This window comes from Gymnoscopelus microlampas (genome assembly GCF_963454915.1).
Source record: "Gymnoscopelus microlampas genome assembly, chromosome: 18".
Taxonomy (NCBI): Eukaryota; Metazoa; Chordata; class Actinopteri; order Myctophiformes; family Myctophidae; genus Gymnoscopelus; species Gymnoscopelus microlampas.
The window spans coordinates 27992576-28005712 of NC_139955.1; the positions used below are offsets into that span (position 1 = coordinate 27992576).

The 13137-nt window shown below is 42.1% G+C and overlaps 3 protein-coding genes across 3 annotated transcripts; 1 reads left to right on the forward strand and 2 right to left on the reverse strand.

Moving 5' to 3' along the window:
* Window positions 1-487: 487 nt before the first annotated feature.
* On the reverse strand, window positions 488-3165 carry LOC311033705 (F-box/LRR-repeat protein 12). Its single transcript, XM_084041317.1, has 3 exons — window positions 2800-3165; window positions 2568-2643; window positions 488-2267 (listed from the first exon to the last, which is right to left on the reverse strand). Exons 1-3 carry the CDS (start codon window positions 2898-2900, stop codon window positions 1227-1229), a joined length of 1218 nt encoding a protein of 405 aa, XP_083897443.1. The 5' UTR covers window positions 2901-3165; the 3' UTR covers window positions 488-1226.
* A 782-nt stretch (window positions 3166-3947) lies between these two features.
* On the forward strand, window positions 3948-10637 carry cops6 (COP9 signalosome subunit 6). Its single transcript, XM_084085919.1, has 10 exons — window positions 3948-4070; window positions 5517-5642; window positions 6420-6551; window positions 7378-7466; window positions 7635-7697; window positions 7799-7846; window positions 7945-8059; window positions 9002-9094; window positions 9704-9804; window positions 9974-10637. The coding sequence occupies exons 1-10, from the start codon at window positions 4028-4030 to the stop codon at window positions 10112-10114; spliced, it is 951 nt and encodes a 316-aa protein (XP_083942045.1). The 5' UTR covers window positions 3948-4027; the 3' UTR covers window positions 10115-10637.
* A 997-nt stretch (window positions 10638-11634) lies between these two features.
* and4 (actinodin4) lies at window positions 11635-12968 on the reverse strand (the record flags this gene model as incomplete). Its single annotated transcript, XM_084041741.1, has 2 exons — window positions 11635-12652; window positions 12810-12968. The coding sequence occupies 2 exons, from the start codon at window positions 12966-12968 to the stop codon at window positions 11858-11860; spliced, it is 954 nt and encodes a 317-aa protein (XP_083897867.1). The 3' UTR covers window positions 11635-11857.
* Window positions 12969-13137: the final 169 nt, after the last annotated feature.

The window sequence follows — 13137 nt, forward strand, 5'->3', positions numbered from 1 at the left end:
TTGTATATTTATATTTTAAACAAATATATATAAATACATATATATTTTATATTATTGATATTTATATTATATAATGTATATTATTATTATTATATAATTTGATACATATTATAATATATTATATTTAATAATATATAATATATATATTATCATATCATATAATTATACAAATATTACAAATATTTATATAAGGAACGGCTCCCTATTGCGAACCGGATCTCACACCTCTAATCTGCAAAATGCAAAGTGAATTGATGGAACTATTACCTTATGAAAACTATGACTTGTGTGTTTTTCTTTGTCATGTTTTACAATCTTAACCTGTGTTATAAGAACTGGATTGAGAATCTGAAGACTGACATGTTGGCTGGGAATTGGTTCTGATTCCAAGATTTTATTCAAAATGATCTTCATCCAGAATTAGGCTTAAGTATTCAAGAGATCTCTAAAAGTTTTTTGCAGAAAGGTACTCAACAAGATAAAAACGACAGGATACTTTAGCTTTATTTATTCAAAATAAAAAGTTAGAATATCCCATTCTATCCTCTTACGAAGTGTTTAAATGTAATTCAATTCATGAATACATAATATCACATACATATCATTTCCTTCGAGCAAAATTACCACAGATGGCCATATCGTTTCAGTTAAAATAGACACATACAGATCTTACATACATAATTTCATTTGAGTAAAATAACCACAGATGGCCATATCATTTCAGTTAAAATAGACAACCAAGAGAAACTTCTGTCACCTCAACAGTTTTGGACAGCTTACATCGGTCTCTATCTAAAATGAATTTAGGCACAAAGAGTTAATAAGGTGAGGCTACTTAAAAGGGTTGTCCTACAATGCAGGTTAACCTACATGACATCATCATATGCTGTGCTTCTTTAAAACCAATAAGCAAAATCAAGCACCTGCTTATAACAGATGAATTTGTGAGCGGGGAGGGGGAAACAGGAAACAGCAGAATCATTGTCTATAGTAACATTCAATTCTGACTCAGTCACACCTGCTTGATAGTCATGGTGAAAGTTCCTCTTTTTGTTTTATGCAACAACTGAGTTCAAGAGAGTATGCTGGAAAAGAGCATTATTGTGTGCAGGTGTCAGGATGTGAGAAATACTTTGCATATCGAAAAGATGTTTAATACACAGAAATTAAGGCTAAAGAAACATTGGAACTTTAACAAACAGTGTGATTTGAAGCTGTGCCTTAATCTATTCTGAAATAAACTGAAGAACAGAGCAATTGGTGAACGCTAGTGTGCAGCGAGGCAGCACGGCAGCCAGTGAGCGACGGAGACTTGGAATAGGATCGCTCTCATCCAGCTTCTTGTTGTCATCACCTTCACCAGATCCACCTGCAGCTTCTCCACTGTTCCGCTCCTCCTCACCTTCACCCTCGCTCTCTCCCACCGACGGACACTGACGAGGCTGGAAGAAGACGCCGCAAAACTCCAGCGCACACAGCTCGCGGAGCATCCTGCAACTCCGTACTACTTGCATTTCACTTAGCGTGCAGTCCCAGAGGCACAGGCGCCGGAGGTCTTTCAGACGGCTCGCACATAGCAGGCCTGGCCCTACCTCCTTCCCACCCAGGCTCAGCTCCTCCAGCCCAAGCCATCCTGTTCCTAGGCCCAGGGAGGCCATCTGTAACTGGTAACCCACTTGCCCAGTGATGCCTAATTCCAGGAACTTGAGGCTGGTCAGCCCTTCTACACCGCAGTTATTCTCCTTGGCGGCACAGTTCCTAAGGCCATTAGCAGTCACACGAAAGGTGTCACGCAGCTCCAACCGGCAGAGTCTCTCCCACGAGGTCAGACTCTGCAGATGTTGGTCCGTGAATGAGGGAACACCGTTAAGGATTAGTCTCTCAATGCCAATCCCTGATGGGGAGACAGGCTTTTTTCCTGCCTGGCTCCGTCCTTGTTGCTGAGTACCAGCTCTTGGTGTAGTTCCCTCAGTACTAGTTGCACTTGGGAGGCTCTGGGCAAAAAAGCCAGGTGGAAGCTCACAGCCACGCAACTCCAGCACCTTCAAAGTTGGAGGCAAGAGCTGACAATTGGGCAGGCCTCTCAAGTCTGCATACAGCAGATACACTTTGCTCAGACGTGGGCACTTGGTGGACAAGGCTTTGAGCCATGACTCTGATAATAAGATGCCCTTTCGAGCAGAGAGCAGCAACCCTCGCAACCGCAGACATCTTAGTCCACAGCCCAAATACTGGCGCAGGAGGACCCAAAGAATGCGGGATGTCACCTGACCCACAATGATCACCAGGGGAGGGAAATCCAGTTGAAGAATGAACACGCCAGTGGAGGAAGCAGAGGACAAATACAATACAATCAGTATTTCATCTGAATTTAAAACAAATTGACATCAGCACAGATTTAAACATATAGTTGTGTTGTGATTGCACATGGCACACTGTAGTTATTAAATTACAGATTCAGGTCTAAGGGATTTTTTTTGTTAACTAGCCAAGACTAAAATGGTCAGTCTGGGTCTTTACTTGGTATGAACAGCTTTAAAGAATCAAAACATTGAAAAATACGTTACCCCTTTCCATGCTGTGAGATCAACAAGTCTCCAAAGTCTTTGGTCTTTTACAAGACGTCTCCATCTCTTACAGACCCTAAAATAACATAATGAAAAGGCACAAGCATTAATGACATGTGTCTCGACCATGGAGGAATGGACTCGAGTCTCTCGACACGCGACAAAGGATTCAGGCTTTAATGTGTGTACATACAGGAAACAAGAAATGGCAACGCTCAAACTCTCACATTACCTTCCAGCTCGGACGAGCTCTCGCACACTAAGATATGATAAGATATCAATCAGAATGTTCTCGGGGAAGTAGTCCAGGTTGCAGATCTTGAAATCATCCATTTTGTAAACAAATTTCTTGAACACGGACTAGATTACAGGACGCACAGCACGTTGCATTCGAATCAGGAATCCCTAAGAAACGGTCGCGAATGGGAAAACAGTGCCTAGATGACACAGATCCAGACAAAACCTTAGCCCTGTCGCGTATGCTCGGTTAAAATGACGTGTTTGTCGGTATCCAATACTGTTGTGGCTACGACTGTTGCTAAATTTAACGTCCACAAAATGCATTACTAGGTTATAGGTGGTGGTACTTGTAAATACACACAGAAACGCACCGACACTGCCACCTAGCGTTCGTGCTGTGAAAGAATGACCCGCTGTTCCCCATAGCCCGGAGGGATGCGCTGTGATTTGTTAGTTAGTTGTAAACTGACGAGTGACGTCACTGGTAGATTTAAACAAAAAAGAAAGAAAGATGAAATAATAAAGCAAACAGCAGATGGAACGGAACAACCTAAAAGTATGAGTTCTGGTCATATATTTATATTAAATCATGCTATGCTATGTTACTAACAGTCAGTGGTGTAAAGTAACAAAGTGCATTTACTCAAGTACTGTACCATTTTGAGGTATGTTTTACTTTACTGGAGCATTTCCAATTGTCAGTACTTTTAATTCTACTCCACTACACCTCAGAGGCATATATTGTACTTTTTACTCCACTACAATTAGCCTATTTGAAAGCTTTTAGTTACTTTTTACTTTGTGGTTTTTGATTATTATTACAAAACATACATTACCCACTTCAGCAGCCCTATACTCATTTCGGCCATTTGAAAATAGCCGATCGATGAGCTGCTATTTTCAAGAGATATTTATGCATTTTATACATTTGAAAACCTGTGAAATGGGACATCCTGCATAATGAGTACTTTCTACTTTTTAAGTACATTTTTATACCAATGTTCTACTTTTTAAGTACATTTGAGTTGTAGCAGAGTATTTCTACATTGCAGTAGTATCGATACTTGTACCTAAGTGAAAAATGTGAGTACTTTTTCCACCGCTTATTATTAATAAATAACCAATCAGCGGGCGGCCGGTCGTCCCTCCGAGCCCTGGTATCTGAACTCTACCATTTTCAACGCACACACAGTGCGCTTGCGTGGTGACTGTGTGTCAAGATGGCGACTAGCAACGGTGGAGGGATGGAGGTGGACGGGGCAGGTGAGTTTCTCCCCAACGGCAACGTCTTTCCACCGATGGTGGCTTGAACCTGAATGAAAATGGTCCCGTGCGCGTGGTCTTGGTGCGTCCGTTCGTGTCGGTGCATGTTTCGTGCTCTTTGACAGGGAGTAGCAGGTGTGCTAATGCCTCTGCTAAAGAGCAATGCTGGCTAACAGCAAGCTAACTGGAGACTGTCAACAAATGTGTGTCTCTCTGCCCTTTTACCTTGGAGTGTGTGCATCACAACTGTGTCTAATGCAGTGGTTCTCAACATGTGGGTACGGACCCCCTGACAGTGAAGTGACAGTTTAAGGACTTTTAACACCTTTCTAATACCTCCAAAAAAAGCAAAGCAAAATACCCCATTACTGCATCAAAAGTAATCAACAAAGTATACTATAAAAACTGGTCAAACATAGGCCAAATTGTCAAATAATATAAGAAAGAGTCAAAAATTGTGAAAATAGTCCATCTACAATCTCACAATGTGAGCTTGTAGATCTGCTATTTTCACAATATTTATCTGTGGAACGTCAAACAAAATTGATTGCCTCAACGCCTACATTCCAAGTGCTTGTCAGGGTGGGGGGATCCCCAGTTCAAATATGATTATTTTGGGGGGTCACGCCCTGAAAAGGTTGAGAACCACTGGTCTAATTCAGTGGTTCTCAAACTTTTTCATGTCAAGGACCCCCAATTGACACTTTTTAGCCCGCGAACCCCCTTTTGAAAAGATATGTCAGGGACACCCCCATAAGAGAAGATTTTTACGCCTCTAGCAGTGATTCTCAACCATTTTAATTTCAAGGACCCCCAATTTTACATGAATTAGGTTACGGACCCCCATTTAATGGCATTTCTAATATCTACACTCTGAGTTACAGACCCATAAAGGTCCATTTGGTTCGTAGCTATCTATCATTTAGCTGGGGACACTATCTGTCATTTAGCTGGGGACCCCCTGGAGGTCCCTCAAGGACCCCACTTTGAGAACCACTGGTCTGATGAACCAATGAGGGAAACGCCCCATGGACACAGCTGTGCTTGTCATGATGGCAGATCATGACATGGGTTTCTAGATTCACTGTAAAGTCTAACGTTAGTACTGTTGGCGTGACCTGCCAGCACACTACTTCTACTACTAATGCAGTGGTTCTCAGTTCTCAAGGGTCCGTGGGGGGGTTCCCAGCTAAATTAGTTAATATAGCATAAAAATCAGTTTAACCACTGTAACCTTATATTAATATACATTGGCTATTTCTATTCAAAATCTTGATTATTTTTGGAAAATGGTTAACAACACAAATCTTGCAAGGGGGTCCGTTGGCACAACATCTTTTCAGATGAGGGTCCGTGGTCAAATACATATTGATTTGGGGGTCCTTGACATGGAAATCTGAGGAGTTTGAGAACCACTGACTGTACTAATAATGTGTGTCTTTACAGCCAGCCCCAGTGTTATGGCCTCGGGGGTCACTGGGAGTGTTTCTGTGGCCCTGCACCCTCTCGTCATCCTCAACATATCAGACCACTGGATACGCATCCGCTCTCAGGAGGGACGGCCAATGCAGGGTACGATGTTTACACTGTTGCACCTTTGAAAATACCAATGCATGGAGAAAAACAACATTATTATATGATGCACTGTATATACGTATGCCATCTGAAGAACGGCTGACTTTATTATGTTTGCATGTTCTGCATTGCGTTGTTAGTATCAGTGGTGGAAGGTAACTAAGTACAATTACAATTTTGAGGTATTTGTACTTGAGTATTTCCAATTTCCAATACTGTTACTTCTACTCCACTACATCTCAGAGGCAAATATTGTACTTTTACTCCACTACAATTATTTGAATCACGTGAGTTACTAGTTACTTTGTAGATTTTGATTATTATTACAAAACATACAGTAACCACTTCAGCCCTATATACATTTCGACCATTTGAAAATAGCCGATCTACAAGCTCACAATGCGTCGCAGCTTGTAGATCTGCTATTTTCAAAAGAATTGTATACATTTGAAAACTTGAAATGGGACATTTTGCATAATGAGTACTTTGATGCCAATACTTATGTACTTTTACTCAAGTAAATTTAAACTTTTACTTGTTTACAAGTATTTCTACATTGCAGTATCGATACTTTAACTTACGTAAAAAATGTGAGTACTTTTTCCACCACTGGTCGTTATGCTTTCCTTCAAGACCTCCAATACTGATGTCACTGGAGTATTGCTGTACTACGGCGTGTGTACTGTGCAGCCTTAGGAAACAAGACAAAACCACTTGCCACACTTTGTGCACCTATGCGGGAATTAGTAATGGTGTTTCCCTTTGTGCGCCCAGTGATTGGAGCCCTTATTGGTAAGCAGGAGGGGAGAAACATTGAGGTGATGAATTCCTTCGAGTTGCTGTCCCACACTGTGGATGACCGAGCACATATTGACAAGGAGTATTACTACACCAAGGAAGAACAATGTAAGTGTTTTTAGGGTGTGGGGTGGACATGTGTGTTGTTGTAGCCTTTTTGTATTTCATATCTTGATTTGTATTGCTTGTCAAATCCTCTTGTATACGGAAAAAAAATGTATTTTAGGATCAAATGTATTGTAATGTAATTTAAGCGGGCAGTTTCAAGTCAGTTGGATCAGCGCTCATGTTTGAGTAGTGCTGTTAGGAGGGATGTTAGTGTAAGCATAATTGTAACTACACTGTAACACAGGCCTAACTGGTCCTCCCGAGTACAGGTACAGACGGGTCTTTTGGGATGTGAAAATGTCATGTTGAGCTTTAAAAAGTGTTATGTTCCTTATTCAGAAAAATATCTGTGGCAGGAGTAGCCCAGTTGGTAACTCCAAAGACTCTAACAACCAAGCAATGTTTCTATATAAACACTCTTGCTTTGTTAATGGCACTTAATATACATTAATGTCGTAATGATAATATAGAAATAACCCATTTAGACCTGAGGCTGGTTCTAAAAACGCCTTCTAAATGCTGACCTAAGTTTTCTGAAAAACTTCAAGTATTTATTAAAATATTACAACAAATGTATGTTGTTATATACTGTACATCGCAACAACAACCCCAAAAGGGGTTCCCGTCCTGAAAGGTATAGTTACAAATAGGGGTTCCCGCCCAAAATGGGATAATATCAACACTACTCCTACGCTGTGTCGACAGTGCCCGGGATCAAACCCCTGACCTTGTGGTCCATAGGCGAGTGCTAACCACTTATAGTGCCCCGTAAAAGTGGTTAGATTTTTGTTGCGAGTTGCCTATAATATTTCTGCTTCCGTCTCAGTCAAACAGGTCTTTAAAGAAATGGAGTTCCTGGGCTGGTATACCACTGGAGGGCCCCCAGAACAGTCAGACATCCACATTCACAAGCAGGTATGGAATTTCATTCAAGTGAAGTTACATTATGGTTTTCTGTGTATTGTATTGTATTGTCTAGTCTGTTTTATTCACCCCGTTCACCCCCCCCTGCATATAATCTTAATTACTTTTCAGTGAGCTGGTAAATTTTTAATCCATGTGCATATGTTTCTTCTGCTCCAGGTGTGTGAGATCATTGAGAGCCCTCTATTTCTCAAGCTCAACCCAATGACCAAACACACAGATGTGAGTCCCTCAGCTTTTTCCATTGCAAAGATGCACTTGTAGCAATGCTGTATATTTGCACACACTTGATTCAAACTAAAATGCCCCTTCTCTGCTTTCAGCTTCCTGTTAGTGTATTTGAGTCTGTGATCGACATAATCAATGGCGAGGTACTGTTTTTATTGAACAGGCACACATAACAGTGAACTTAAATGTTCATTCTTCATGCTCAGTCCTCTGACATTGTCACTTTGTCTTTTGATGGCAGGCCACCATGTTGTTTGCTGAGCTCACCTACACTCTCGCCACAGAGGAGGCAGAAAGAATCGGCGTCGACCACGTAGCTCGCATGACTGCCACTGGCACAGGGGAAAACTCAACAGGTAAGGTCTGCTGTGCCTACTATCCTCTAGGAAGGTTGAAACACATCTACATGCCTCCCAGTGACCCAGAATCAGGTACATTCATTGCCATAGAGTACCGAAGCCAAGACAAACAATAGAAAAGCAAGACACGCCATCTCCATTTTACTTCCCGTATCTGTGTGACGTAGGTCTTTAGGAGACCAGAAGTAGGTTGTGAGTCTATTATTCCAATGGGAGAAGCTTCTTTAGCCCCATTGTGACTGAACTAAATGTTGGACCCATTATTCACAAGCCACACATCTTTCGTACATCCTGACCGAAGTCCTGACGCCAAACCCACGCCCCCTGGATCATGAAGATTTTTTCCCTTTCAAAATCCCATAGCCTTTTTAAATCACATAATATAAGAACTGTGTTCCAAAACAAACTGAACTTAGTCTAGGAATTCTGTCAGGGAGATGGCTCTATATCGTTTAAGATATTTAGTTAAATTTGATACAGCCTGTGTTCGGAGAAAATTTGATTAATTCTGCAACGGTACCCGTAAGTAGCGTTGGAAAACTACATTAGGAGATCATGTGATTCACTCCATCAGAAACATTCCTTAGATTTCTTAGATTTCATGACATTTCCCTGTCCAATATTTAGCTATAAATAATAAGGTAAGATTTGTGCAGTTAGTGAATGAAGCTACACAAATCACATGGTGGTATTTAGTGGCGAATCTCCACTGTACAGACTGGGCTGCGTGTGTGCTTGTCCGAGTGTGGTGAAGGTCTGCGCCTCCTTTGGCCAAATGGAAATGGCTATTTCTATAAATATTTAACCAATAAGAACAAAAGCGTTTCACCAGAACAATTACTAACTTGCCTTAATAGTTACTTCATATCTTCCTACATGTACTTTGTATGTGATATCTCCCTTTCTCCTTTCTTTTTCCCCCCTTTCTATATCTGTTAGTGGCAGAACACCTCATAGCCCAACATAGTGCAATCAAGATGCTTCACAGCAGGGTGAAGATTATTCTGGAATACGTCAAAGCAGTGGAAGCAGGTGAGATATCTGGCTGAGTGGTGTGATGACATGGATGAATGAGGGAAGTATGTTGAAATATGCCTGGGAAACGGGTGTGCTGGCAAAAGGAGTGGTCCTCAAAGCAAAGCAAAGTTTGTTGTTTACCCAGGGTGTCGGACTAAGTACGAAACTTGTTTCCAGCCGGACCCTGCATGGAAGCCTTGCTCAAGGGCTATTCAGCGGTGATTCATGATTGATGTGATGAATTGGGGAATCGAACTAGGGACCTTCCGGTATCAAGGCCGCCCCTCTAACCACTAGGCCACCGCTGCCACTATGAGCGATTAAGGGCAGCCTGTCAGTCTCACCTCAAATAACATACACCTCTTTGGCATGGTGCTAAACTGTCGATGGCCTAACAAATGAAACCTTTCCCTGGCATAAATGTTCATACTGACTAACACTTTTGCTAGATATCGTGACCATGAGTGCTAATTACAAGTGTTGACTCGGTCAGCAAAATTATGTTATTGCACCTTTGGATTGGATTCTAGGATTGTTAACTGGAAATTAAATTGCCATGTGTGATCATACTGTTCATGACTTATTTAGTCATTTTTCTTTCTCATCTTGCTCTGTGCAAAACAGGAGAGGTGCCATATAATCATGAGATCCTGCGAGAAGCCAATGCCCTGTGCCATAGACTGCCTGTTCTCAGCACTCTCAAATTCAAGACTGACTTCTATGATGTAAGCTCTCCCTCTTACACTTGGTAAAATAAAGGACCCTAGATAGAAAATAAAAAGCACACTGATAGATCGTAGCATTAAATCAACAATGCATTTTACAAGTCTGACCATATTTCAGGCCAGTTACACATAGGTTGCTGTGTAACATTTGCCTCCTCTCCCCCCATAGCAATGCAATGACGTGGGCCTCATGGCCTACCTGGGCACCATCACCAAGACCTGCAACAGTATGAACCAGTTCATCAACAAGTTCAACGTCCTGTACGACAGACAGGGCATTGGTCGAAGGATGAGAGGACTTTTCTTTTGAGTTAAAGGGGAATTAAAGAGGGGATGAGATGGAAGAAGACAAAAAGAGGTCACAAACACTGCAAATGTTTTATTTGCTTACGATATTCTTTTCTCTGTTTTTGGGGGTGGGGAGGGTGGGGGGGTATTTTTTATTGACTCTCGGAGAGCACTTGATTTATACCCCTCAGTCAGGAAGGATACAATGTACATGAACCAGAATGTTATTTTATCCCCTTGCTTTGTTATTCATGTTTACGTATGTAATAAATGATCTGCTGATTTTTTTTCCTTTGTTCTTGTGGGACTTGAGATCTCCGATTTGTTTTCCTTCACTTTCATAAATGAATGTCGAGTTGATAAAAGTAGACTGAATACAACATTCAACTGGACACCACAAGATGAAGACTATCCTTTTAAGCATAATATGGTTGAGTGTAATTTTGCAAAAACAGTCTTGATTTAAAAGGTGCTTATTATATTTTTGAAGGGAAAGAATTCTTCCTCTACAAAGCACAAAGATAATAAAAGTTGAGTCCCACGCCTCTCAGTGAGCATAATAGGAATACCTGCAGTGTGGACGGAACAGAGCTGCAGGTTTATTGGCCAAGGCTGTGTTTACAGTTAGCTTACCTTTTGAAGTTGTGGTCCTGCTGTTCATTGCCTTTGGAGGTATAGGTAGGCATACTGTAGGTAGCCGTGTGTTAAGAGAAAGTTACGGCTTTGGAGTCTCAAGTCTTACAGGACTCAGCATATATACAGCTTTAAAGTATACAGCGGAAGTAGACATAATGAACCCCCCTAGTCTGTACATTGGCACTTTTTTCTTTCCAATCTGCTAGTTAGCTTTTATTTGCCATGTGGCTCTGGGCAGAGATGCCATTTCCCTGGGATTGGCTTATAGCTCTGTTTTTGTGAAAGGTTGCAAGGTTCCCCTTACAAGAAGTGAAGAGAAACAAACTTTGTTTTTCCTTTTATTGTCCCATCAGTCCCAACTTACACGTGTGTTGCAGAGTACTGCTTTTCTCATATGCAGAATGAACATTATGCACAGTGGAAGACAGATTATTGCATGAAAAGCTATGTAAAACCTTTAAGTCAATGTAATGGAAAAACAATTGCAGCAGATCAAATCTTTAGTGCAGCACATAACATGTCATACCTGCTCACAACAATATTAACAGCACATTTTATGAAGATTCATATTAAAATCCTTAAGGCGCAGCTTAAGACAGTTTTCGATCAATAACTATTTCAGAAATGTCAGGATTTCATTCCTACCAGTCTACTGCATTAGGTGATTTCACTATTAACTACTTATGCCCTATATACTTAGTTGTACGAAGAATAGCGAAAATAGCAGTTTTCGATCAATAGCTGTAGTTCAGAAATGTCAGACTTTCACTCCTACCAGTCTACTGCATTAGGTGATATCACTATTAACTACTTATGCCCTATATACTTTGTTGTACGATGAATAGAGAAAATAGCTGATCACAGTGCTCGCAGTGCAAGCTTGTAGATAGACTCTTTTCCACCACATTTTCACCTATGACATGGCCAAAGTAGGGACATCAAGTTTAAAGTGGTTAACAAACCTTTAACTGAGACAGGCAGACTACGGAGTGAAATCAACTAGTGAAGTAGTGAGAATGAAAGCCTGCATGCACTCTCAGCCCTCCATGGTTCATTGTTGGAGTCTGTTTCTTTAGGGATGCAAATAACCGTGAGTTCTGGTTGCCCAGGTGATGCGGGAAAGGCGTGTTTACTCGCTTTCATCAGGTTCATCAGCAGCGTCCGCCGGCTGGGGATACTTGAAGCGGGCTTGGTCATAAAGCTCATCCCTGGGGTCATAGGGGTAAGGGTGGTAGTAATAACCATAGGGGTAGAGACCCACTTTCTTCACAAAGGGCGCGGGTGGCGCCGGCTCATCCACGGAGGCTTCTTTCTCCTCTTCTACCACCTCCATGGGCGGAGGGGGAGGTGGGGGCGGTGGCACAATCATCTTGCCCTTGACTGGCCTGGGTGGGTTGTCGATCAGGCAGTCGGGGTCCCAGTAAGGGTCACAGTCATACTCCATGCCCTTGAAGGTACGGATGGCGACTGGGGGTGGGGGGGATTTTTTCATGACAATCGGCGGTGGTGGAGGTGGAAAATACTTCTTGGGTGGAGGAGGTGGGTGCTGGGGCACGGCGATGGGCATGGGGACCTTCTGGGGCGTGCAGTGTGGATGGTAGCGAGGGTCACACAACACGGGCACAGCACCGCTGGGGAGATAGACAATGTGGGGCTTACAGAGTGGGTCCTTGGCATTACACAAGTAGAGAACGTCGGCCTGAGCGAGGCCTGGAGGGGAAATAGCCGGAGGCTCTGTTGGCTTCGGGGCCCCTTTCATCGGTGCCGGCGGCGGAGGGAGTTTGCATTTCTTGTCCGTTGCGGGGTCACACATGACGAGTGGCACTCCCAGTTTGTTCTGGTAGTAGGGGGCATTGGGGCCATAGGTGTGCTCCAGGGCTCTCATCTGTTGGTACAGCATTCTCAGCTTGTCGATCTCATACAGCTGTGAGTTAGAATGAACAAAATCTCATTTTTTTTGCCAAGTAGGTCTGCACATACAAAGAGTAGAAAAGATTACACTCAGGTAATTTACTCACATCCGCATGTGGATGTGGTGTCTTGTTATAACATGAACAATATTTCAATTTGTCTTCACTCACCCCTTCGGTGTGTCCTATGCTGCTGTAGTAGCGGTAGTAGGATTGGAAGTCTGGGTTTCCTCTGTACCACTGGGGTTCCACATTGCGCTTTGGTCTGGAGTGGCTCAGAAAGTCATTTGCTTTCATGGAGTTAATGTTCACACCACCGGCAGGAACCATCTCTGTTAAAATAAGGCTTAAGATGGTAAGAAAAAACTTTCAAATATAATTCATCTATATTTATAAAATAGAATTAACACGCCAACATCTTACAAATTGCAACAGAGAAAAAGAGGCAATAACTACAGTAAGATGTGTAGTCAGAGTGTCACTTAACATCTAACATCTT

Excerpts from the sequence above, each read along its gene's own strand:
- LOC311033705 (XM_084041317.1), bottom strand. The coding sequence starts at position 2,900 with ATGGATGATTTCAAGATCTGCAACCTGGACTACTTCCCCGAGAACATT. Across the intron at positions 2,644-2,799 it reads GAGCTCGTCCGAGCTGGAAG|GGTCTGTAAGAGATGGAGAC; the intron begins GTAATGTGAGAG and ends ATGTTATTTTAG. Across the intron at positions 2,268-2,567 it reads ATCTCACAGCATGGAAAGGG|GTGACATCCCGCATTCTTTG; the intron begins GTAACGTATTTT and ends ATTGTGGGTCAG.
- cops6 (XM_084085919.1), top strand. The coding sequence starts at position 4,028 with ATGGCGACTAGCAACGGTGGAGGGATGGAGGTGGACGGGGCAG. Across the intron at positions 6,552-7,377 it reads CTACACCAAGGAAGAACAAT|TCAAACAGGTCTTTAAAGAA; the intron begins GTAAGTGTTTTT and ends CTTCCGTCTCAG. Across the intron at positions 9,095-9,703 it reads CGTCAAAGCAGTGGAAGCAG|GAGAGGTGCCATATAATCAT; the intron begins GTGAGATATCTG and ends TGTGCAAAACAG.